General features: G+C 37.3%; 1 protein-coding gene across 6 annotated transcripts in view; it reads left to right on the top strand.

The window, feature by feature from the left end:
• Positions 1-25175, top strand: part of ARHGAP15 (Rho GTPase activating protein 15) — a 339806-nt gene that overhangs the window by 187075 nt on the left and 127556 nt on the right. For all 6 annotated transcript variants that reach the window (XM_026089060.1, XM_026089062.1, XM_026089065.1 and 3 more), the window contains 2 exons: positions 12885-13007; positions 22666-22764. In XM_026089060.1, the coding sequence (XP_025944845.1) occupies positions 12885-13007; positions 22666-22764 (222 nt within the window). The remainder of the gene's footprint in view (positions 1-12884; positions 13008-22665; positions 22765-25175) is intronic.

A 25175-nucleotide genomic window follows, 5' to 3' on the forward strand; every position in this document is an offset into this window, starting at 1 on the left:
TCCAGGAACTCAGAGCCTAAGGAGAAGGTAGCCAGATGTCAGCAGGTTAGAAAGGAGAGGAGCCAGGTACAGCTTTGATCATTTGTCATTTAATAGGCTTTGGAATAGACAAATCTGAATAAATCAGAGCAAGCTAAGCTTTAACTTTGTGTGCTATACGTATAACAAAAGACAGCTTTGAAGGTGCAGTGACAAATGGCTTGCATCCACATTGCTAAGTGTTAGCTCCTTCTAGGACAGATTGGCTGTGTCCAGATCATATAAAGCTTTTCCTTAGGTCTTCTCTGGTCACCCCGTATGCCTGGTGACCCTAACGTGTGTGTGTGTGTTTTCATTTCAAGGTCTCTGATGTAAGTTGTTGGTCGTATGTGTCCCACCAGCCTGGTGTTTTCAGAACATTGTGCTGAAAGTGTCTGATGTAAGATCATGATGTGGGCATGTAAGATTGTGCTTGAAGGTAAAACACCTTCTCAGATAAGAGGTTGAAGGGCAGACTGTGGTGTAGGGAGAGAAACCTGGTGCAGTCTTGCCCATAATACCTTTTGGGAGTAAATTTGCTTTCTGGAGTAAATCAGCTCCTGAGCTGCACCCGGGCTTTGTCTTGGGAAGAGCTAATTGGAAAAGCCAGAAAGTCAGCTAAAAATTTAGTGCAGATAATGATCTCAAGATTACTCTTTGGCCCTCTTCTATGTGGGCTGTAGACATAAATCAAAGTCTTTGTCTCATTGAAATGGCTTCCAAGAACTTCAGGAGCTTTGTTCCTTCAAAAATAGACTTTGTGTATAATCTTATGTGGAAATATATGTGTGTATATATATATCTTTCTTGTGTATCTAATATTAAAGATGATAATTATAGGGTGCTATAGAGCTCCTACGTTCTTTTCTTCATACGAAGGTATTTCAGTTGACATCTAGCTAAGTGAAAATCAACGCATAGCACAAAAGATTAACAGAGATATAATGAAGATATTGTAATATCTGAATATTTATACAGTAATATCTGAAGATCATTGATTTTGATGGATCCAGGGCAGTACTGACATTAAGGCACAATTACAAATAGGGCAATACTTGATTTACTGTTGAGACTTTGCTTGCGATAGAGGTTATACGTTAGACATGTCTGAATTGAAAATTAGACAGCCTCTATTAAAAAAAAAAAGGCTTTTGATAGATATCAGATTTTGGGCATCTAATAGTTCAGATCTGGGGTTCAGTGATTAGAAAAGTAAATAACATTGCCAAAATGGCTTGGGGGGAGGAAGACAGAAGAAAAGGTGAGGAACAGGTTTAAGCAGAGAGCAGTCAAGATGGGTACATGGGGAAAGGGAAAGAAAATGAAGGGGTCCAGAAGCACAATTGGTTTGCTGCATCATTTGTCTGAATTTTGCTTTCCTCTGGGGTATTATGGCAGATATTGTGTGCTGCATGAGAAACAATGCCAGGCAAGACATGGCAATGGGCTCTTCTGATCTGATATGCTCTTTTTAAAAAATCATTTGGGACTGGTGAATGCAAGGATGGAGAGGAATCCGTTAGAGTCATATTTTCTGTTATTAATGGCCCACGAGTGAAAATGTTCTTTGAAAATACATTTTTTATTGTGTGGCTGTTAGTCCAGAAAACTAATTTAGAGAGCAGAATCTACCTTTTTCAAACAATTGCCTACTTGGAATTCATCTGTAGCTCTCCCTGCTCATGTTACAGGTCATTCATAATAATAAAGCTTTCTTATTCTGGGACAGAATATTCATAATGTCTTTAAAATGCTCAGCCAGATAATGGTCCCCAGAATCTGGACAGCAAGACTTCAAAAGACTGAGTCCTCTGATCTCCAGTTTCCTTATTCATTCTAACCTTGGAAGGTTCAGCTATCAAGCACAGATTAAGTTTTATTGGTTGATAGTCTAATTGCATTTGTATTATCTTTCCCCTTAATATTATTTTCTTTTCTCTGTATTGGATTTCATCCAAATATTACTACTTCCATGAAGCAGCTTGCTGAAAATGTTTTGCTTTTGCTTTGATGCTTAACTGCTTAACACGTGCGTGTTGGTATAAGGTGCTGTTTCCTGATAATACAGTTTTCTTTCTGTGAGGAAAAGTTTCCACAATCTTCCATACTTTGCTTATATTTGATAGAGCTTTTCCCTTGAGGCTTTTCAGGGACAAGATAAGGTTTGGTTAAACATCTGAACTTTTGAATGTTTATCTGAACTTGATTCAACCTCTAAATTTGTCCATCACTAGTTATTGTGCTTTTCTTTTTAGAGACTAAATTACGCTATTAAATATGTTCTAAAGTAGGTTAAGTCCCTGTACAGTTTGTCAGCTGGAACATTAATTTTAAAACTAAAACAGCCTTCTATTGTATCTTTTTAACATTTCATCTCGATTTTAACCATGGCTGGTCAAACAGAGGGTTAGTGCACCCATGCAAATTCCACATCAAAGTGTCCAGAAGTGTTGACTGGGCTGATTTTATTTCAGGAAAAGACTGCGATATGTAATACATGTAAAAAGCCTGCGCGGGAGGCTTATTGCAGCGCGGCTGTTGGGGAGGCTGGCAGAAGCACCAAACGTCCCCGGGTTCAACGCGGTCTCCGCGTGCGTGGGGGCCTCTCTGGGGCTCTTCCCCTCCGAGCGCCTCCGCCAGGGCCCGGCAGCCTTGGGCTCGCTCCCTGCTGCATAAAGACAGAAAATTGGTTCCTCTGCTGGCTTGCACCTCGGGAAAAGCCACATTCGGGAGCACAGGGGAGAGAGAGGACGAGGTAAAGTTTCTGTCTGCCGTTTCACAGTTGAACAGTAGTCTTTTATGACTTGATCTTTGCTAGGAAACCAACTTCTGATAAAGTCAATGGGAAACCCCCCCCCCCACCTCATTTGAGAAAAAACACAGTGAAATCAGATCTTTCGGGTATGTGGTCAAATTTACTGAATAAACTGTGACGACTTAATGTGTGGCTAATCTCACCTGTCAGTCAAGTACCTGGAAGCGGCAGCTCGCTCCTGTGCGGCCCTTGTCCGCCTGCGGAGCGCGGCGCCCTGGGGGAGGCCTCGGCCCTGACCCTCGCATCACACCTCGCTACGGGCCGGGCCGGGCCGCGAAACCTCCCTTTCCCCTGCTTCTGGTTTTTACGTTTATTTTAAGCGCCTTCTAAGAGACCTCTTTCCTGTGTCCTTGCAGGGCAGCTCTGACTTTACCTCCTAAGCCAAAGCAAAAAGCTGTTGAAAACTGTTGAAAACCATTTGAAAAGTTTGAAAAGCAATTGTGTTTTAACAAACAGAAGTCATTTACCTAGAAACGTAAAATGAAGTTAATGGCAGTAAAGGTCATTCAAAGTTTTACCTTTATGGGAACATAAATATAGGAGATTCTTACCAGAACTTTCATTTAAGGTAAGAAGTGAAAAGGATTCGTTACTTCATTGAATTATTCTCTTTAAAAATGACCTCCTGGGTAATCCTTTGTTCGGTTACTTACTCCAATGATTTGCTTGAGGTAAAGATAATTCAATAAGGTAGAGCGGACATACAAACAGAGTACAGCAAATGGATTTCAGATCTTTGGCCTTTCTTTGATTGCTTTAAAGATAACAGGTGTGGCTCTCTCCTCTACGAAATATCACATTATAAACTTGCTGTATTTAAAATAGAAAAAAATATACTAGTACTTGTGGTTTGAAATAACAAGTATACATATGAATGTTGTTACTGCTTCTCATCGGAAATAAACAATTTTAACATGTTGGTTTTCCTAACCTATGCACTACCGATTAATTTTGTCCTTTATTACATGAGAAGCATTAGAAGATCACAGGTCAAAAAATAAAAGGTTGTGAATATAACAGGAGTCTGAGTGCAATCGGAAATATAATTAAATTTTAAAACAATTTGCTTTTTAAATTTAGAATTATGAAATATTATTGATAAAAGCCTCACAGAAAAGGAAATTCTCTGGTACAATATTCTTCCTGGAGAGATCCCATAAGGTCGGATCAGAATAAAAGATTCAACAAGGTATCCAAGCGCGTATCTAAATTAAAATATGTGAATCATTTGTATAACTCTTAGCAAGGGTGATATAAATACAGCAATGCCAAGTCTCCCTTGTTCTCTGCAGATAATTAGCTTGTGTTCCAAAGCATAAGGCAGAGTTATATGTAGGTTTTGAAGTTAAAAGCGCACACGTCGCCAGCAGTATTCAACCACTCAGAGGAGTTTTCTTTTGGCATAGCAGTCTATCTGGTGCTCCTGCTCAAATATGGAACCAGATAACTCATTTGTCCTTTTGTCTGAGCAATTTCATGTAAATGAGGAGTATTCACATTATGTGCAAAAGGTTGAAAAGACTTTTTCTAAATTAACTCAGCCAGGAGGTAAGCTTAAAGACTTAAAGTTATTCACATGTATTCCACAATATATGAAAACAAACAAAAACCCAGATTCAAAAAAATCCGAACTCATTACTTGTTGTAAATTTATGGAAATAATGTTCGGTTCCTTGTTGTCTCTTCCTCAACTTTTAATTGCATGCTTGTTTTCCTTCTTTGGGAAGTCTGCTTAAGTAATAATTTTTATATTATTTATATCAACTTCAAAAGTCATTTAAGCAGATGCTACCATTTTTTCCCTTCTGAAACTTTCATATTTTATAGTAAGACTGGGATGAGACTCTAAGGCTGGCAACACTGGAAATGAATTGCACTGGGTCACCCAGGTAGTCAAGGGCAGGGCCCCTAGTCAAGTCCTCTGTGTTAGACCATCCAAGTTACTGAGTGTTTGCCTATTTTCCTGGGAATTTTAGCAACTCTGGTTACTTTTCTTTAGAGAAGGGCATCGAATGCAAAAAGCTACTCCATCATGTTCCTGACTTTGTAAATGTTTAGCTGTAGCCATTTCACTCTTTACCTGAAGAGGTCCTGGCTCACTATTGCTAAAAAAGCTTTCAAGGCACTGAGATCGCACCTTTTTTTTTTTGCAAAGAGGCTGTGTCCAGTGTCCTAATCCCTGACACAGGCACGGAGAAACCAGTTTCTCCTTCCCGAGCACTCTGTGCTCTCTCTTCCTGAGCCTGAATAATCTGACTTTGTGTACTGAAGCAAACTTCATCCAAGTCCCACATGTTTTACATTAGAAGAACATAAACTGGTCATACTGTATGAATAAAACAACCTCATTGATTTCTGGCATTGTGGTTTTTATATTCAAGTAAATGTGTATAATAGCATTTCTAATATGGTGACGAGGACCAAAAGATTGTGGAAAGAAAGGACTGGGGATGTCCTGGGTGATCTAGTCCAGTCCCTCCAGCCACAAGGTACCATGTTATGTATCCCCTTTCATAAATTTATTAAGCATCGCCTTGAATTATTTTAGTTTTATTTGCCACCACAACTTCTTTGAAAGGGTGTTTTAGAACTTCATATTATGGCCAGTTTATACGCATTTATTCTTGTGCCAACATTGTTCTTCAGTTTAAACAGCTCTTCTCCCTCCCTGCTGTCCTGTTCTCTTCTCCTGCTCTTTTCCCACCCTCACAAATTCGTAGAGAACAATCACAGCCTTTCTCAGACATATTTTATCTCGTCAAGCACATGCCAAGCTCCCCGTGTGCTTTTCGAGAGCTAAGCAGGCCCTTCTCCTGGTAATGCCCACTGCTGTTGTCTGCACCTTCACTGGGGTGAATTCCCATGTCAGAAACGGGGCTGTAGGGGATGCCCATGGCAATCCGGACCGCGCTTCACCAGCGCCTGGCACAACCGACCTCCTACTTTCATGCCTCTCATTTGCTTTATTCATGGCCAGTTTTCATAAGTAGCTCACAGTGAACTTGTGGTCTATTAATTTACCCAGGTGTCTCACTTATTTTGTTGTTTCTAATAGCTGAGTTCCCAGTTTGCAACAGAATTTCTTCTCATTAATCCCTGTTTGAAATTGCATTTGACAGTATTATGTCTAATCCTGTTTCTCCAGCTTCCAATCTCAAAGTCGCAAAGATTTTGTCTGATATCCTGGTTCTTTTCTGAACTGATGGTACCTCCCAGCCTTGAGTCCTCAACAAGTGGTGTTTTATTTTTTTGTATATTCCTAGAATATTTCTTAAGGAATTCCACTTGTAATGTTCCTTTAATACAGTAGTTCTCCTTTCAGCAAAGCTCATTTTAATACCTTGTTTAGTCACTTCGTGTTTATTGTTTTAGTTCTCTCCATCTTGTCTGGTTTAACTAATAATTTCCCATTTGGCATCATATCAAATGCATAACTGAAGTCCGGATAGATTTGGTCTATTGCATTTCCCTTTTCTAAATAAAACCAGTTATCTTGTTAAAGAAAGATATCAGGTTAGTCTGGTATGATCTTCCTTTATAAGCCCAATAAATGTTCAGATATATTGCTTTCTTTTCCTAAATATTTATGCTACAAACAACATTAACAAAATCTGTGTGGGGAGTGCCCTTTTGTTTCACAGTGTAAGCACACAATGATATTTAATACACACTATTCATTTATTTCCTTTTATTATTAGTGAGAGACAAAATTAAAAAAAACTTTACATGCACCAGAGCATGATGCAAAAATATGAATTATACAGTCATTTTATTGAATCTTTACTGCTAATGCACACAAATTTCACAAAATATAATGACAATACTGAGCACTTAAGTTGTTAGGCTGTCATATTACAGCAAAATTATTTGTACTATATAATCACTGTTTTCTTTTTCCTATTGTTTATTTCTGAGCTTGCTTCATAAACATTTGCAAATGCAGATATACGTGCTGTGGAATTTTCTGTGTTTAAGGCTGTAAACTTGAATAACACCAGGTATTTTGGTGCCCATTAAAACAAAATCTTACTAGCATCTTCTGGCCACTGATATCCAGTTGTTCATCCGATGCTGCAGTTTTCAGATCCATGCAGCATATTCACAAAACCTGTCATCTTAATGCTTATCATAAACACAGGGATTAGGGGTCAGAATGCCTGATTTCTGCATTTTTCCCCAGTGATAATTTCTGTAATGCCTCTGAGCAAGCCACTTGTCTGCTTCTCATTTAACTCTTCTGCAAAAAGGAAATAGTAATTAGTGTGTGTATAACTAGCGAGACCTGCCCAGGAACTTCACCAAGGGATAAAATAGGATGACTGACAAAAGTCTTTAGCTCAGTGAAGTAGGTAAAGTGAATTCTTTATCCTTAGTGAACAGACTTTATTGACTCCATCTCAGAACATCACAAAGGAGAAAGGAAGGAGGCTGGGACTTGGTTTTGTCACCCTCAGAACGCTGGTGTTGGCTGAAAAACTGGCCATTTGTACAAAGGATAATGCATGCTGCTCTTTCCTTAGAAGACTAGCAGCATCTGCTGCAGGCCCAGAAAACCTGAAAAAACGCTGAATTCCAAGTTCTGATGAAATGCAATAAAGCTTAATGACACGAGGCATTCATTATATATTCTTGAAGTAGAGTCTCTCCTGGAGTGTAGGCTCAGCCATACGCCTCTGCATGTAACAGATATAGTTCTTCAGGAGGATGAGATACTCTGTATAATTAAGCATTCCAGTTCCTTGAAATTAATTTTTTTGCACGTATGTGATAGTACTGCTACGAGGCTGGCACTTTCATTATCCAAAGTCACAGAGACCTACTTCTGCCTTCCAATTCACCTGCTCAGCTTCAGTTCAGGTCTGCAAGATGCTGCCGAGGACTCTGGACATGAGTCTGTAAAGCACTTCAGAAAATGACTAGTTTAATACATGAGAGATCACAGTTAAGCCCATGGATCTGTTCATATGTGTCTGAAGATGGTTGTATCCAGGATTTAGATCAGTGTGTTCAGTGTTTTGAATGGGGAAGCTTGTCAGTTTTACTCTTCCTTGGGAAGAAATTTGTTAAATGCTAACTTACTATTAAATCATAAGGTGACTTCCTTATATTACAAGTCTTCTCCAGTTTTAAGAAGTTCATGAAATTTTGAAGAACTCAAGAGTATTAAAACAAAATTGCACAGTTCAGACGGCTGTTGTGGTTTTACCCACCAAACAATACTAGTGGAAGAAAAGATACTAATGTAAATCTATTCAAATTTCTTAATGCCCTATCCACTCCTGCTGCTGGTTTTCATTCTGTATGAGCCATTCCTATTCAAATGAATTACAGACTATAATTTGGGGTATTACAATAAACAGATAGGCACCATAATAATGTATTTCAGTTAGGAAGAGGCACTTGAAAGAAATTGGTTTTGCTATACACATGATGGGAGACAATCAATAGTGCTTTAGTCTGACAAGCACTGTCAATATCCATTGTCACAGTTCAGAAAGTCATTAATAGATAGTTCTTCAAAAACCGATGCTTTCAACACATGTTAAAAGTGTTCAGATATACTGTACCTGGCAGGAATTAATCATAGGTAAACCCTCGAGATTTTGGATACATGTTTTGTAAATTAACAGTGAAATAAAAGTCCTTGGAAGGAATGTGAGATCATGTTGTATGGAGTCAGAAAACCCTGCCATTAAAATATAGGGCTGTTTAGAACATACTAGACATTTTACTTTCTGAATCGTGCAAGCCCTCCCAGAAGATCACACCCAGGAAATATATTGTCTAGGTATATGATTTGTGTTTAATTTTCTCTGCTGAACTCACATGCAGTAGTCACATAAAGAATTATGATTCTTGCCCTGAAGAGGCCAGAGCGCTGTCTGGTTCCTTAACTGTGCCCGCGCCAAGATTCTGGAGAAAGGCTTTGACAGCTTCACCACGCAACTGTGTTAGTCTCTGTTTAGGCCTGATTGCACTATAGTTATTCTCATTACCTTGCATATACAATTTAGTGCGTTAAAATATAGCATGCGGTTCTTCATCTGCAGACCTCAAAACTTCTGTTGATTCTTATGGGGCTTTTGCTGTTGAACTGTGTGATTCAAAGATAGTCCGTTGCTTTTTTTCCCTCCCTCTGTCTTCTAGTCCTGTCAAAGCTCTTGTATAGACTTTTTTTCATCATTTTGCATAACAATCCTGTAATTTATATATTATTAGAAATATTAAGATTAGAGTTTAGGAGATGAATTAGTATCCAGAATATTTACCTAGGGCAAAAATACAGGTCAGTTTTTTGATGCAAGTTTTTTGTCTAAAGGATTTAGCTTACAGTTATTCTCCCTAATTCAGGTAATGTTCTTAAAATGTTATTAAACATTGAGGGCTATAAAAGTGTTGTTTCTTTTATTCCTAACACAATGTTCTGTTCCTACTGTTTTATGCTATTTTCTTTTTGTACCCATTCTGTATGACACTTCCCTGATGTGATAAGCTACTGTGACTCTAATATAGTTTAATTCTACAGCAGATAGCAAGTTGCCTGAGGAGAAGATCTTGCTTTTTTTTCTTATTATTTGTCTGTTAATACCTTTTCTACCTGTGGAATAAATAAATATTTAATATGGGACCAAATTCTGCTATAGTCACCAGAAATGTATTTTAGAGCTGAGGGGGCCAAATTTGAAATTCAGCCTGTGTTCAGGTAATGTTTTCACTGCTGGGTTGAAGTGTCCTGCACCCATTTCCAGCAGGAAGAAGTTTATCGTAAAATTGTACTTTCTGTTGGGGACACCTTTGCGAGTATTGTAAAAGCCCCTGGCCCAACAAGGACATGCATGTGTTTCCTTTTTCTGTCTCAGAAGTTATTAGTGAGAAATAACAAATTATTAACTGAAGAGTCTGTGCAGAGAGGAATTATGCTTCTGTTTATGTGTTGGTTTTGAAGCATTTATGTGGATCTGTCAGTGCAATTAGATTCAGAATTTGTCTGAGGATCTGAATTTATTCAGTACAATGAATCAAATGGCATACCTAGGTACTATATGCTGGAGAATTTGAGAGCAAGCAATAGATTTCCTTTGCTATTCTTTGTATTTAGATCCTTAAGTATCCTATTCTACTTCCGTGTGGAAGTGCTTTCTACTTTTGCATGATGTTTGAAGTTTGCCAGCTCTCATTAATGAAAGATTCTTCTGGCCAAATCCAGAACCTGAAATTTAAAAAGGAAAGTACTACAAAAAAAAGTTTATCTTTTTTTTTTTCTGGTTTATAACTACGTTTTTTCTCTTGGAAGTAACATTTGGTCCTCCTTGTATTTCCAAATATAAAAGCAAAGTCATTTTAACGTGGGGATATCGCGAGAATGGTTTGGCAAGAGAAGGGATATTTCTATACAAGATTCCAGCAAGAATATTTCTGGCTAAGCTTGGTTTTGGAACATACTATCTAAACCCTTGAATTTCTGGGAGGCTTGGTGTTTCCCTCTGGTGACTCACATATGCTTAATAGAATAAAATAAGAAATTCATCAAAATTGGCTTTGCTGCTGTTTTTAACTCAGCACTATACAATCCAATGTAGAATATACAAAAGTATCCCTGACAATAATTATTCCTACCTCTAGATGTAGTTTTAACACCATAATTGCTGTTTCAGGTATAAAGCTTCCAGCTGGGTTAATGCATCTTTCCTAGGAGAGGGATCTTTACCCTGCTATCAAATCGTAGATCCCCCATCCTACCATTCTCAGTAGGACCATGTTCAGTTCAGTTAAAATATCTTAACAAATCTGGTGGATACTTAGAGCTAAGAATGTAGTTCAGTGGGCATAAAACATTTCCAAACCCTGCAGAATGGGAAATGCGGCGAGCATCCTAAGTGACTTCAACGTTTTCACTCCTGCAACATTGGTACAGGGGAAACTTCACGGAAAGTAAGGAAAAAGCAAACCTAAATATGAATTGCTACAGACAGAATGACCCTAAGCAATAAGAGAATTGCAAAACTAAATACAGTTCACTTCACTGTTTTAAAGTACCATTAAGATGCAGAATTAGAAACATCCATTTGTTGTTCTTTTTATAGCACAGCCAAGTGACTTGGAATTTTTGCTTGTCCCTGCCAAGGATTGCTCAATTTTGAACAAAAAGTTCTAAACTATAATGTTAAAAAAGCACCAATCATCAATTGAATGCTAATCTTTATATTCTATGATACATCACTCCAAGAATGCTACCATTAAAAAATGTGAATTCTATTTTTCATAAATGATGGATTATTGTACCAAGCTGTGTATTTTCCAGTAAAGTGTCCTTTTATTTGTCCTGTGTGATTACTAGTTTGTGGAAGTATGTGTGGGGTCATTTTAGTGCTGTGGGAAAATGGAGCACTCTTCTGTTAAAATCAGTAGTGAAATCAGAAGCAAACTATGCTCTGATCATCACAGGCATGTGTTTAAATATTGCTTTCCTTAATTGGCTATGTTCTATTTACTTAAAATGAACAATTTGGCAAGTTTTTCTCCCTTGACAACAGCAAAGCGTAAACCATTTTATAAGTTTGGCTGTTAAAATCAGATTTGTAATGTAAACCACAATATTCCAGGGTTGTTACTGTTGCTTAACTAGTTATTTTTGCTTGCCATTGTTTTATAATTGTGCACCTTTAAACATTCTGGTTCTGTTTATAACTCGTGCAAAACTTCTTGCTACAAAATTGCCTAATGATTTAGGTCATGCTTTTGTTTCTCTTCCGTTGGATCGTGTGTACGAAGACTACTGCAGTGTAGGGGAGATTCGGTCTGGACAGGGAAGATTAGGGAGCATTTCTGTAACCACGGCTAGGTTATCCAGGGCTCCTAAATAGCAATTCTGTCGAAGGGACACTGGACCAACTCCTGCTAGATCAGCTTGTGGTGAATGCTCCGTTTTTGTGGATTTTTCTTTTTTCTTGCAAGAGAAGATGGAAAACTTTTCTTTCATCAGTGCATTAGGGATGAGTGGAAGGCAGTAAAGAGGAACCTTACGCAGCAAGCAGAAGTCAGCCTTCCCTTAGCTTGAGATCCTTGCCAGTGGTAGGCTGCACTGCTATCAGCCTACTGCCTACGCAGCCTTTGGGGGTCAGGAGGGGGAAGAGAGCCCAGGACACGGGGCAGCTTGACAAGGGTGCTGTGGGTTGGGAGATTTGTCAGAAATGTTTTAATGTCTTGTTTTGGAAGTCCTTCTGAGAAGGTCCTCCCATGGCATCTCTGCTGGCTTCTGGAGGACCTAGTCTTGAATGCTGAGCTAGGACCTCCTTTGATGTCCCGTGCTTTCTCCTTTCCACTAGTGCTGCCTGTTTTGAAAGCTGTGATGGTTCCCTGTAAGCACCTCAGCAAAGAAGTTAAATTTATGCCTTCGAAACTTCCTCCAGGGGATTTTCTGCAGCTGGCTTCTATGTTTTTTTGACACACAGAGAAGGAATAAATTGAGCTCAGAATGTTTCTCAGCTTGGTAAATGCCTAAATATAATAAAATACAATAAAATATAATCATTAGAACTGGAATACTTTTCTTTCCATAAATTAATGCATCTTGCACATATTTTATGGCATATAGCCATGTTTTCTAAAACTGCATTAAATATATACATATAATGCTTAATCCATCTTGGCAAGAGAATTCAGTCCTTCACTAGTGGTGTAACCATCCTTCTCACAGCAAGTAGTATTTAGCTAACAATGCAGAGCACCATTTGACTCAGGACTTTTAGCTGAAAAATCGTCCATGTGAAACTTGTGGGATTCGTGAACACTTCATGAGTAAACTGGTAGCCATCCAAATACTTATGAGCAATAAATAATACAACTGTGCATAACCAGCAGAGTGAACTCATCATGTTTATTCACAAAAATATTAATCAAACACTTTGTACTATCCAACTAGATATACTGCTGACCTACCACGTAAATTTACTAAGGTGGATATGGCCAGTATTCCTAAGGATATTTGAGCAAAGTACTATTAGTTTAAAAACATATAGTCACTGAAGCCTTCTCTTTTGTTTTCCTTTAGTTTTCAGACTGAACTACAGTGCCTCTGACACAAATGACAGAAATCGAGTTAAAAGCAGATTAAAGAAGTTTATCTCCCGAAGACCTTCCTTGAAAACATTGCAAGAAAAGGGACTTATTAAAGGTGTGTTCTGTCTTATATACTTTTTTGAGTAAAAACTAAAAATTCATGAATGAATTTTTCTTTTTCTTTCCCAGTTAAATGAATATGTGCTTTGGATAAATAGTCCTTGTTAAATATGTTTTTCTTGCTGTATCTCAGAAAATGTACATTACTGAATTGTACTGACAAAATCAACATATGCTTATGTATTATTTGACTACATATTCAATTTTTCTGCTTTGGTGTGCATGTGGTGGAAGCCCCTCCATTTAATACAGTCACTCACTAAGAACATTGCAAATCAACATGCTGCACAACTCCATTTTCTTTTAAGAAAAGAACGTCGATATATTTTTATATTCTGGAATAAGAAATAAGAATGTCGGATGCTATGCTGACTAATTTATTTTGTAGGGTAGGCGGGAATCCTTTCTGCTGTCTTCTCTCGTTATTTTTCTAACTCACCAACAGAATATGTTTTTCCAGTTTTAACAACTTAAAATACTTGCCAGTGAATAATAACTGTTTTGAATCCATGATTTTTTTTTGTACTCCAATTTCTTGCTAAGTTGGTCAGACACCACTTTCACATTTCCTTAAAAAATTGAATCTTGGATAAAAAGACTTTGCTAGTTTATCCAAGCAATAAGTATTTTCCTAAGAAGCTGGTAGTTGACTTGAAGGCAGTAGCATTCTGACCACTAATAATCAAGTAAAGCCACGTTTTCAAATATTGTCTGGAATAATGCTTTAAAAATTTACGCACTCCCAAATTATTATGTGTGAAACCCACAACTGCACATGCAAATTGACTGGAAAGAGGCATTTTGCCAGCAGCCCCTGTCAGTCTCTGGAGTGTGAGTTTTCCAGCGGTGTGTCAAAAATGGCAAGGGGTGTTGCTAGTGCGTGGCGAACTCCTCTGTCCCGAGCCAGCACCGTGACCCCAGCCAGGGCGGCTTAAAGCAGCCACGAGAGTTAAACCCCAGCTGGGCCCAGATCTAAAGAGAAGGAAGAGAGATTATGAATTAACTTCGTACATTTTGGATGCGTACAGAGATGTTCAGTGCAATGTTACTTACTATAAGGAAGTCTTCAAAAGTGCCTAAAGAATATGAAGGCGTTATGTGGCTTAATGACTGACTGACGCTGCTAAGCTCCATAGACACTTAAAAAAAATGCCATATATACATAGGTGTGAGTGTGTGTGTGTACACACTCACACATCACACACACACCTAACTTTCAGGATCTGTCCCTAAACAATTATAGTATCTGATTTTAACACGCTGGAGGGTTTTTTTGCCTCTTTGAAGTACACTTTGAGTTGAGGGTGGGATTCGAATGTCTTGTTAGTTTGTTTCAGTTATTACAGTAATAGATCAGTTATTTACAGTCTTTTAATTTCTGGATTTAGGGTTTTTTTTAGTTTAATAAAGTGTGGCTGATGAATCTCCTGCAGTGTTACATAGGGATCAGATGTGATCCCTGCTAACAAATCCAGGCTCATTAGCATAACTCAAATCCACCTTCTAATATATCTATCTAGCAAAGCCAAATGCATTTGGTTTTGGCTACCATCGCATTAAGCTCTTGATTCAAAAACACAGCTTGGTTCTACCTGGGATATTCTTCTGTGGACTCCTAATTCTGTGCATTATGTTATGGCGTAGGAACTCAGAATCAGCACCCTGCACAGTTTTAATACCAAAGTAATGTTACTTTGAAGAAAACATGTTAGTTATCTACCATGAAGTTTCATTAGGATTAGGTTTTGGCCATGCAAATGAGGCAGGATTCGTTAGCGGGGCTTAATTCCAATCTACGGTAAGTCTACGTGAAATTCTCATTTGGTAAGGTTCCTTCATTGTCTTCAGTAGAGTTTATCCCTTAATCTGTTAAAATGTTATGAAAATGCAGTTGCAGTGCTTATACACAGACCACTTTTAAATGTTAATTTTTAGGCTCACATTAGAATATTTTTTTAAATCACAAAATGCAACCATCCAGATTAAAAATTAAAAGCTTGCCAAATTTCATATTATAAAATGCATCTATTTATTTTTCTAAAGGTAAATTAAATGGTTGCAGAAACCTCTCAAAACTATTTATTTGCTCATTTCTTAGGGGAAAAAAATGTTAACCAATTTTTACAAGAAAAAATTCCTCTAGCTCTGAGAACACACATACTAACTTTTATTCCATAGGGAAAGACTTCTGTCAGAATTGTAAATCCCCTAAAATAGGGGCTTGTAAGAGAAGTGTGTCTAAAGCCTTGCAGGACATCTTGGTACCAAATTTTTGACAAAGAGCTGTTCTATGTGCTAGTGAAGAATTGATATAAATATCTATGAAGCGTGTGGTGTTAATTACTCCAATGCAGTGGCACTGTAGATGCTGTGAAAACCTTCACTTTTCATCAAGTGCTATTCATATTTGCCAGGGGCACTATAAAGCTCTCAAATCTATATTGATTTTTTACATTGTATGTCACATTGGAACCAAAACTCCAATAAATTTAACACGTAAATTATAGTCATGAGTAAATACATTTTAAGGTGGTAAGTTCACTTAAACACAGTTCTGTGCTCTGTTAGTCACTGATGTGTACACACTTGGCCAGAAGACTCGACACATTTCTCCGCGTTAACCAAATTTGGGAATACAGCCTTCAAAATTAAATAGCAGTTTGATCTCCTGGGGTACTTTGTTCTGCCAACACTATTATCAGAAAATCTAGAAATTATGTGATTGTCATTTAACTCTTAACAAAACTTTGTTTATGTAATATGTACCAAATATCTATGGAAGAAATAACAGAAGTAGTTAAAAAATGGGAAGAGTAAGAAGCAGGAGGATAGTAATCAGACAAGGGAATGTCACAGACCGATATGTAAAGGTTATTTATACGTGATCTGAAAATGAAGACGCACCAAACCTTTACATGACAAAAAAAGTGATTTTTGCCTTCGCTGTCCCATTTGCTTTCTAGTTTTCTGCCTATGAGAAGGCAGAGCCTGAGGAGCACATTGGCTCCATTCATTACAGTAGGCTGGGGGTATGTGGCTATTTATGCTTCAGTGAGAACTCTAATGAAGATTGTCAGTTCTCATATTTCCATCTCACTTATGTGTATACAAAATATCTTTGGTATAGAGCATTTCGAATAGCTTTGGAGATGACGGGTAATACAGTAAGTACTTTGTATAATAGGACTGTGGCTTATGTTTGCATCCACACACACATGCACGCAAGCATAAAAACAATGAATAAGAGCCATGTTCCGTGTCTGCCAGTTTAACAGTGTTGTTTCAAGAATAATTGTGTTCAAATTTATATGCTAGGGCAGGGGTCTTCTGTTCTTTGGGATTGAAATATTCTCAGAATTTACAGAATCTGCACTAATATGCTAGAAAAATAATATATAAATCTTGTCTTTTAAAACTGCTTTATAGTCTATAAATGAACTTTGATCTTTTTGTTTGAGCTTTGTCATGATTTAATATTGCCCAAAATGAATTGTCAACCTTCAACTTGATATTGGCCTGCTAACTTCCTGATTTCAGTGCTTCTCTAGTCCAGAAAAAAATGCGTCTATGTAACAGTGTTTTTAAGGTTATGGTGGTTGTGTCGGTAATAGACTATCACAAAATACACTTTCGGTAAATGGTAAAAAGCATGAATAACAACATAAATGAGGCTGTGGGAACGGCGGAAAATTCAGCTGGCAAGAACTTCATCTAGCTTTTTTTCAAAAGCTAGATACTAAGGGAACTTCACTGAATTTATTTCCTAAGTTAAAGGAAGGCAAAAACCGAAACAACAAAAAAAATTGGAATGATTACAACTGTTTCAAGATGAAAATAAAAGCCACTCCATTACTAGCGAAAGGAACTAGCTGTGATCTGGCTCGATAGCCTATAGCACAGGGCGGGACATATTCTGGTTTTGTATGGCTAGTGGCACAGGGATCACCAGCCATTTTACTTCTAGACAAGGGAAGACATCCTTCCTCTGTCTCTCATCTCTCCACAGGCCCTGGAGTAATTCACTGTGATGAGTATGTGATGCTCATGAGAAATCCAAAAGTGTAAATTAAGGCTTAGCAGCTGTTTTGTCTTTCAAAAGACCTGCCTTTGGGTGCGTTCTGTCATTCTGCTGGGTTATGCAAGAATTTAGCAACTGGTTTGGTACCTCTAATAATTTAGGACAAGTTGGGAAATGTTTTCTTTGACTTGTTTGGACAGTAGGTTAAAAGTGTCTTCCTTTATTTCTTTATTTTTTTAACAACTACATGGACTTTCTGAATTATGGTTCCCAAACCCTGTGGATGGCCAAACATTGGGCTAAGTGATTTTCCTTTGACATTGCTCTAATCATGACTTGATGGTCAGAAATCATTCAGTTTATTTTAAAATATCTCATTTTGGGGGAACCTGTTTGGAGAAGGAATATAGCGACTTTTGCTCTTTGAATTCAAATGAACACTTATCCCCAGTAAAACCCTATAATTTCTTGAAAGAGACTAGTGTCTGAAATACCCTGTATTTTCCTTTTTCTGAGAATATGAAACATATCTGGTAGCTCATATGCCACTTAATAGTAATTGTTCACAAATGTAATTTTTTTTTAATTGATGACCACTACTGACCAACTATATGTAGTAAATCTCCAAGTTAAAAGGACTGGCCAGGTTCCCAGCTAGCATAAATCAGTGGAGCCCCAATGACAACCTTGCTGACTTCAGTCAGCTGAGAACCTGGCCTACTTACTGTAAAAGCATTGTGGCATTCTTTGGAGCCCTAGTCTGTGATCAGCATCATTTTAATGTCTGACTTCATCTTCAGCTCCGCACATATTGAATAGCTAGAAAACCACCTTTGAGAATATGGCCCTTTCCAACCACCTCCCTTCCCTCTCCAAAAAATTTGGTGTCATGGTGCTTACTGTTCTGACTTCCTCTCTGTCCATTCCTCGCTCTTGTTTTCCTTTTCTTTCTCTTTCCCCCTTTTCCTTACCAATAGATACACAGTACACAAACAGCTTAGATTTTGGATCTCTGGTAGTCCAGCAGTTCAAATCCAGATGCAGTAGAATTAACTCTGCATGTATTTGCTTTTGGAAGGCACTGAATTATACTGCATAGATAAAATTTGTGTTTCTAGCAGCTTGGACATAATAACACTATACCTTCTCCTCTTATGTCAGAATCTGAGCTTTTCCCCTAGAATTTGGAGTATTAGTGATGCCCTTCCTTGTCTTTTTAATAAAAAACATTGAAGTACGAATTCCTTCTGAATGTGGCCACATCTCATACATATACACCAAAAACAGTCAAACAATGACATTCTCAGCGAGGATGTGGCTTTTGTGATTTTGTTTTAATAGTTTCTCTTCCAGAAGTATTGTCTCCCGTGGACTAGATCTGCGCAGCTCAGAGTTGGTGGCTTTGCTGTAGCCTGCAAAAGCTACTCAAAAAGAGCAGGTCTGTCAGGCTCAGGGAGAACTTGAAGCTCACCAGCATGAGCAATTCATTGCAGCTGTAATCATCATTTTATATTATACTACTTGCGAATGTCCATTCCCTCCTCTTCTGGTGTCTCATTTTATATCCATGTGCAAAGCTGTCACACACACCACCATCTTAAATAGAAAGCTTAATGTATAGATATCAGGGATGTGTAATGTAAACCATACCACCAAACATATTATGAATATATTGCTCTTCTTAAAAATGCTTGTTGGTTTTTCATACTACAGTATTGACTAACTGTCTGCGTTTGATGTATGGTTTACCAGCCTGATGTAGACTTATGGTTAGAGCTTAACTTGTTAGTTCTGCTTTTGCAGCCAATTCAGAATAACTACAGATGCCCCAAGATATTAAAATTGACTGCTCAAATGGACTCAGTGTGGGAGTTTCATTGGTTTTAAATTGATAACAGCTGAAAGAGTGAATGATTAAAGCTGTATATGGGCATAGTATGCAGCTCCTTTGTACAAGCTCTTGTGAACAGAATCCACTGTATGGGAATTGCCTTTGTTCTAATAAAAGATATTTCTGAACAATTGTTAGTTTAAATTTTTAAATGATGAAACAAGAACATTTCAGGAGCCTATAGAGGAAATTATTCCTGAGAAACTGGAATAACTCTGAGAAGATAAAGTGGATTTCTATTCAGAGGGGAGCATTTAAAGTTAAGTAGCATTCCATAAGGTGGTAATTGTGTCTATTTCCCAGGCATTTGAGTTAAATAAGCTGGATAGGAAACATAAACTGTCATAACAGGAGGTTAGGGGTGTTGTGTACATCTTTTTTTTCAAGTCATAAAAAATGAAGTTTTGAAGGGCCTTATCGCAAGTAAATCAAACAAAGCCTTTTTTGCTTCTTTTATCCCTTTGGGAGCAGTTCTTATTTTTTGAAAAGAAGTTCTGGATAGTTTCTCCTTAAACAGAGATTTGAAATATATGTACCTATAAAAGAATAAGAAAATAATATTTATATCTCAGTTACACATAAATCTGGTTTGCAAAAAATTAATGACTTACCATTCCTATAATGCCTTGTTTTCAAAATACTGTACAAATAAATCTTCACTGAGTTTTCCTCAACTATCCCTGTGACCTTCAGGAGTGTAAATATGGCAGAGTAACTTCTACCATTCCCATGTTTATGTACAGAAACAGATCCAGCAAAATGAATTGACTAGATCAAGTCACAGAGATAGTGGTTCAGGAAGACCCAGAATTCAGAATATTTACATGACTCATTAGATCGTGTACTTCTAAATATTCACGAATTTTTAGGAGGAAAAACAAATCCAAACCTGTTGTGTGTGATTCTTTTACCATAGTCTGTTTTGATGCCCAGCAACTAGTAGCCTGATCTGCTCCCCCTTCTATTCAAATGATGAGTGCTTTTTTTCTAAAGAAAAGGTGTTTTAAAGCTTAATTGCAGGGTACATAATCTGACTATATCCATATACTGAAAGGTAACTAAAATGAGGTTAATCAGTTTGCTCAAGAGGTTACAGAATCCACGTCTTGAAAAAAATTAAGGAGTAATAGAGTAGATGAGATTTGCAAAACAGTTTCCAGGCATTTCAAATTTTCCACCCAGCACTACTAAGTGTCCTGAGTTCATGCTGGAGATTTTAAGAGTAACTGCAAAATCCTGGAGTTGGTTATGATGTGCTTATATTAGAGAAGGCAAGCTGCTGAACCTCTAAGCACTAACTTGGTTTCCGTTGTTCATGTATGGGCCATCTAAACACAGCGCAGTTCTTTGCTTGCTTTACTCCTGAACCATTGTTTACAAGCATCTTTGTCCACCAAATAAGATGTATTTTTTGTTTCTTTTTAGTATGATTTACATTGGAGAACATTCCATATTATGCAAAGAATTTGACAGGTCTTTGCTAAAATTTTAAAAAACAATTAAGATGTCAAAAGAGGAAGTGCTAGTACATTTTAATCATAAATCTCTGTATATATAATTACCACTGAAGGCAGCTATAAATGTTTTATGAAGAAAATGTAACCAGACTGTGCTTTGTCAGAAACATAACCCCAAAACATGTAACAGACTGTTCGCTAATGCTGAACGCCACACATGCACACAACCTTTTTGAGTATAGTTCTGTGAACCCAATCCTCCATTCCTTCTGCATCCAAAACTCCAGCTAACTTTAATTCAGGCTTTGATACACTCTATCAAAATGCAGATCACATACATTTGGAGGTATTGGAATAAACTTCCCTGATATATATCTTGAATCAGAAAGTCCAGAACTCCTGCCAAACCATCTCATGCGCCTTGCCTTGTTTCCCTGATTGTTCCTTAGTCAGGGCTATTAGGAAAGAAAAGGCAATCAAGTTGCTCTTTAAATCTAAGCTTCGGTAAGAAATAATAGTGATTAACAATAGGAAGGCAAAGTTAATGTCATTGCAAAACAGAGAATGAACAAAAGGCTTTTGGCCTGCGAACAAGAAAGAATAAAGTGTGCTGCTTTACGGAGGAAGCTCTTGAACTAGTCATGGTGGGAGATGGTGGGACTGGCTATGGAGAAAGCGTCCCTGCTTCACGGCAGCTGAAGAATCTGAAATGCTGCAGAGGACTGCAGCCATCTCGTCGCTCTGAGAATTAGCATGTTCGTTAGGCGTGCTCCCCAGAGCTTCAGATGGTGCTAGTGCTCCTCAACTATCTATACAAAAATTTGCAGAGCCTCTACGCCAATTTTCAAAATGTAATATGCTGTTGAAATGCTATATGGAGACTGTCTCTTTGGATAAATGATGATAATGCGGTCCTATTGTTTGAACATTAAACTGGCTCCTATTGAATAGTTTCCCTCATCTGTTTGGTTCATTTTGATTCTAGCTGACAACATCCCTATTACTGACTGCTCTTTTCATAATTTCTCACAAATATAGAGTGGAAATGAGGTAGATGAAGCTAATTAGTAATCTAAAAAGTTTAATCTGATTATACTGATATATTTTAAGATGGACATTCTAAGTTGATCAAAACTTTAAAATCATAAAAACTAAAAAGTAGCATTACCTAGTTAAGTGTTTATTCACCAGGGAAACAACTCAATTTATAAGGTAAACTTGGTGTTAGACCTACATGCTCTCCTCATTGAAACATATTTAATGCCTTCCATCCTCTATGTGCGGACTCTAAAGAGACAGAGTACCAAAGGGTCAGATGTCTAAGAGAGGTGATGATAATATTCAGTTTGGAATCAAAATTTTAACATTTAAGAGTCCATCTTCCTAAATTTTGATACACAAGGAAGATACACTCTCAAAATAATTTCTTTAGAGGTCTATCAAATAAAAAGCAAAAGGAAAGAAAGAAAATACAAGTTAGTGCACTATGGTTGTCTTAAAAAGCCAGTGTTACCTGCACATTTATTTACCACTGTTCTTGGGTTGCTTAATTGTCCCTATACTTGCTATGGAATATTTGCGAAAAAATGGAACTAATGAAGTGTTCGATTACAGAAGAAAGCATTCCAAAGAACTAACAGCCAGCAGCAGGAGTTCATCACTCATATACAGTGGCTGGATATAGATAAAGATACAGATGTATATATATATGTATATATATAGTTATATGGATATTTTTAAATAGGTAATTTGATGACCAAAAAACACTGTAAAGATGAGATGAAATTGTATTATAAGTCTCAATTATTCAAAGTAATCAGCTCCTTGCACCCACAGGGTGCTCTATTACAAGAGCAAAACTCCGTGTATATGGAAGAGAGAGGCTATCCAAGAGTACAGGTGTCCAGGGTAGCCCCATCAGTTGATATCACACACAAGTTTGGATTCACGCAAGATAGGGACCTGAATCTTTAGAAAGGCCTTCACCTTTTATGGCAGGTCAAAGGAAACTCCAGAGGTGACAACCTCCAGGCTTGGAGGGGTGCTAACTGAAACCTGAGCCCGTTGGGAAATATCCGCGTGCTAAGGCTGTACAGGTATTGGTGGGTTTTGCTCTGGGGCAGAAGCTGGCAACCACTACAACTCAGAAAGGATTTGTTTCTAACTTTGTCTGTCCATCTTCCACACGTGAGTTTTTAATTAATATGCAGAGCTCAGAAGAGACGAAAAGCCTACTAATAATAATAGTATGCTTTAATGTATGTTCCCGTTTTTTTTCCAAATGTAGATCAAATTTTTGGCTCCCATTTGCACTTGGTATGTGAGCACGAAAATTCTACAGTCCCCCAATTTGTAAGACTTTGTATAGAAGCTGTTGAGAGAAGAGGTGAGTACCTTAAGATTTAACACTGTATTTTTTTATTTCTGTGTTAGTAATCAAAGCTTTAACCTTATAACTCTGCTTGAATTGCCAGAGAAGTCAGGCAGTTCAATTTATAATATAGTTATGAACTGAATTATATCACATTCTGTATCTTCATTTTCTTTATACAGTAAGACATTAATAAAACCTGTTCATGCTGATTATTCCTTATATTTCATTTGACATGTTGTTGTTTTAGTCTTTCTCTGGGTAAGCAAATGCTAAACATCAATAAAATGTCAGTAACTTCCTTTCTGAAGTCTCTGGTGAATGTAATGCCAATACTTTTCCATAAGTCCTAAATTCTCTTCAACCAAAATAAATGTTATGCTAGTGTGAAAGCAATTTTTTTTTCTTATACATGCAGGTACCTAATTTTTACTGGTATTATAAAAAGCAGTAGTACTGTGCCAAAATTGGAATGAGTATTCATTCCTATTAAAAGTTTTGATTAATTTAATAAGAAAGATTTTCATAGTATAAAAAGATGTGCTTAACACCTTTGCCCTCCTTCCTTCCTTTAGAGAATATCTTTTCTCATTGAAGGTCATTTTCTTTGGAAGGTGCATGCGGTAGATGCAGAATCTTAAAATGTATTGTATAAAAATGTGAGGCTTCATCACCATCTGTTACAAGTTTACAACTTGTTCCAGGGATCTGGGGAAACATATATCTTGCAAAAGATAGAAAATTTATTTTCAGAATAAGGCTGGGTGAACCCATTGTCACTCTCATTTACTCGAGTCTCAGAACAAGAGAACCAATGAAAAATAAAATGATATTTGGACCACCAACCACAAAGGGAAAAGCTATTTTAATTCCATCATTGTTACCTGGTTTTATAGTGAAAGGTGCAATAAAACTATCCTAGAGTTTCAAACTCTGTGAAATTCATGCTTTAATTATGTAGCAGAGAGTGCACTGGGATATTGTTATTCCCTGAGTGATTGGCAGGAAGTAAGAGAATAACAAAGTGGAGATTGTTCGGTAGGGGGAGATAGTAGCATTGGTTTTTTGGAGGAAGGCTAGAGGCTGGTTGAAAGAAAGAGACAAAGAAAGGGGATAAACGTGAGAAGTGACTATTAATAGAGGAGGAATTGTAAGGAGACATTCAGGACATGAAAGGGAAAGACAGAGATTAGATTATAAAAATGCCAAGGCATGCAGAACATGTCTAATTGACTGTTCTGTTACATTCTCAGCACAGGTTCTCTGAAAAATGCACTCGATATTTCCTAGATATTTTGTAGTATCTGACCATTCTTCCAGGAGAAGTGAAGCCAAAGGTGCTCTGCATTGCTGAACTGTAACAGCAAAATCCAAGACACCTAATTAGATGTTTATTGTCTGTATGCTTACCAGAGAAATGCATACAGAAGAATATGAAAATATCACTGTTTCTTCAGAGGAGTTCATCCTTCAAAGTGTGGCATTATTAATCTTGTGTTTCATTCAAACTTGCTGTAACTTTGAGAAAGTCTATCACTTTTCGTTAGTCTAGTATGTAAATAAAAGCTAATCATATGGCATGAGATACAAATTTCATTTTATCACTGTGTTTACGAGTTTATATTTGATTTACAGTTTTTCTATTATCATTTTCTTGGATTAGGATCCTTGCATTTACTCACATTCTATTTACTCAAAGTGTTGTTTTTACTAAGTTCTGGCATAAACTATCTCAGGACAGCAGTAATTTATGTGAAGCTAAGTCCAATGTTTATGCAAGCTTCTGATGACATTTTATACCGGGGTTGGTATTAGGAAGCAGTATGTGGAGGTGCCAAGTCTCCCGGCATGGCTGAGACTCAACAGATCTGAAGCCCTCCTCTTAATGGCCAGATATGCCTCCAGCCAAGATACTCAACTGCAGAGTCATGGGAAATACTTATGTACCAATTATGGGAAAGGCACATTTAATGAAAACTGTATGTTTACTTTCATAGTCTTAGTAAGATGGCCTAAATACTCAGTACAGCTGGCATATTGGCTGTTGTAGAAAAGCTTTTTTTCCTGAAGTTGCTTTTTTTCTATGTAGAAAATATATCATCTACGTACTGTAACTGTACCAAAACTGTTACTTGCATGCTTCATTTAAGATAAAAGATTGTCAGGAAAAAAGGCCTTAGGAGACTAACCCTAAATGTTACTTACATATCAGTCATACTTTTCTGTATCATTGTGTTCTTACTTATCAGCTCACGGTCTTAATGATTATTTTATCATACTGTTCACTTATTGACTTTTCTGACCAAACACTGTTTGTTTGTAGATTTTTAAAACATTATCACTGTGCATAGAAAGAAAGTCTAGCAGTGATCTGAATAAACCATATTAATTAGCACATTTTCCTGTGTAGAAGAGGTTACATAGAA

This window comes from Apteryx rowi, unplaced genomic scaffold (assembly GCF_003343035.1).
Source record: "Apteryx rowi isolate R43461 unplaced genomic scaffold, aptRow1 scaffold_8, whole genome shotgun sequence".
Lineage (NCBI taxonomy): Eukaryota > Metazoa > Chordata > Aves > Apterygiformes > Apterygidae > Apteryx > Apteryx rowi.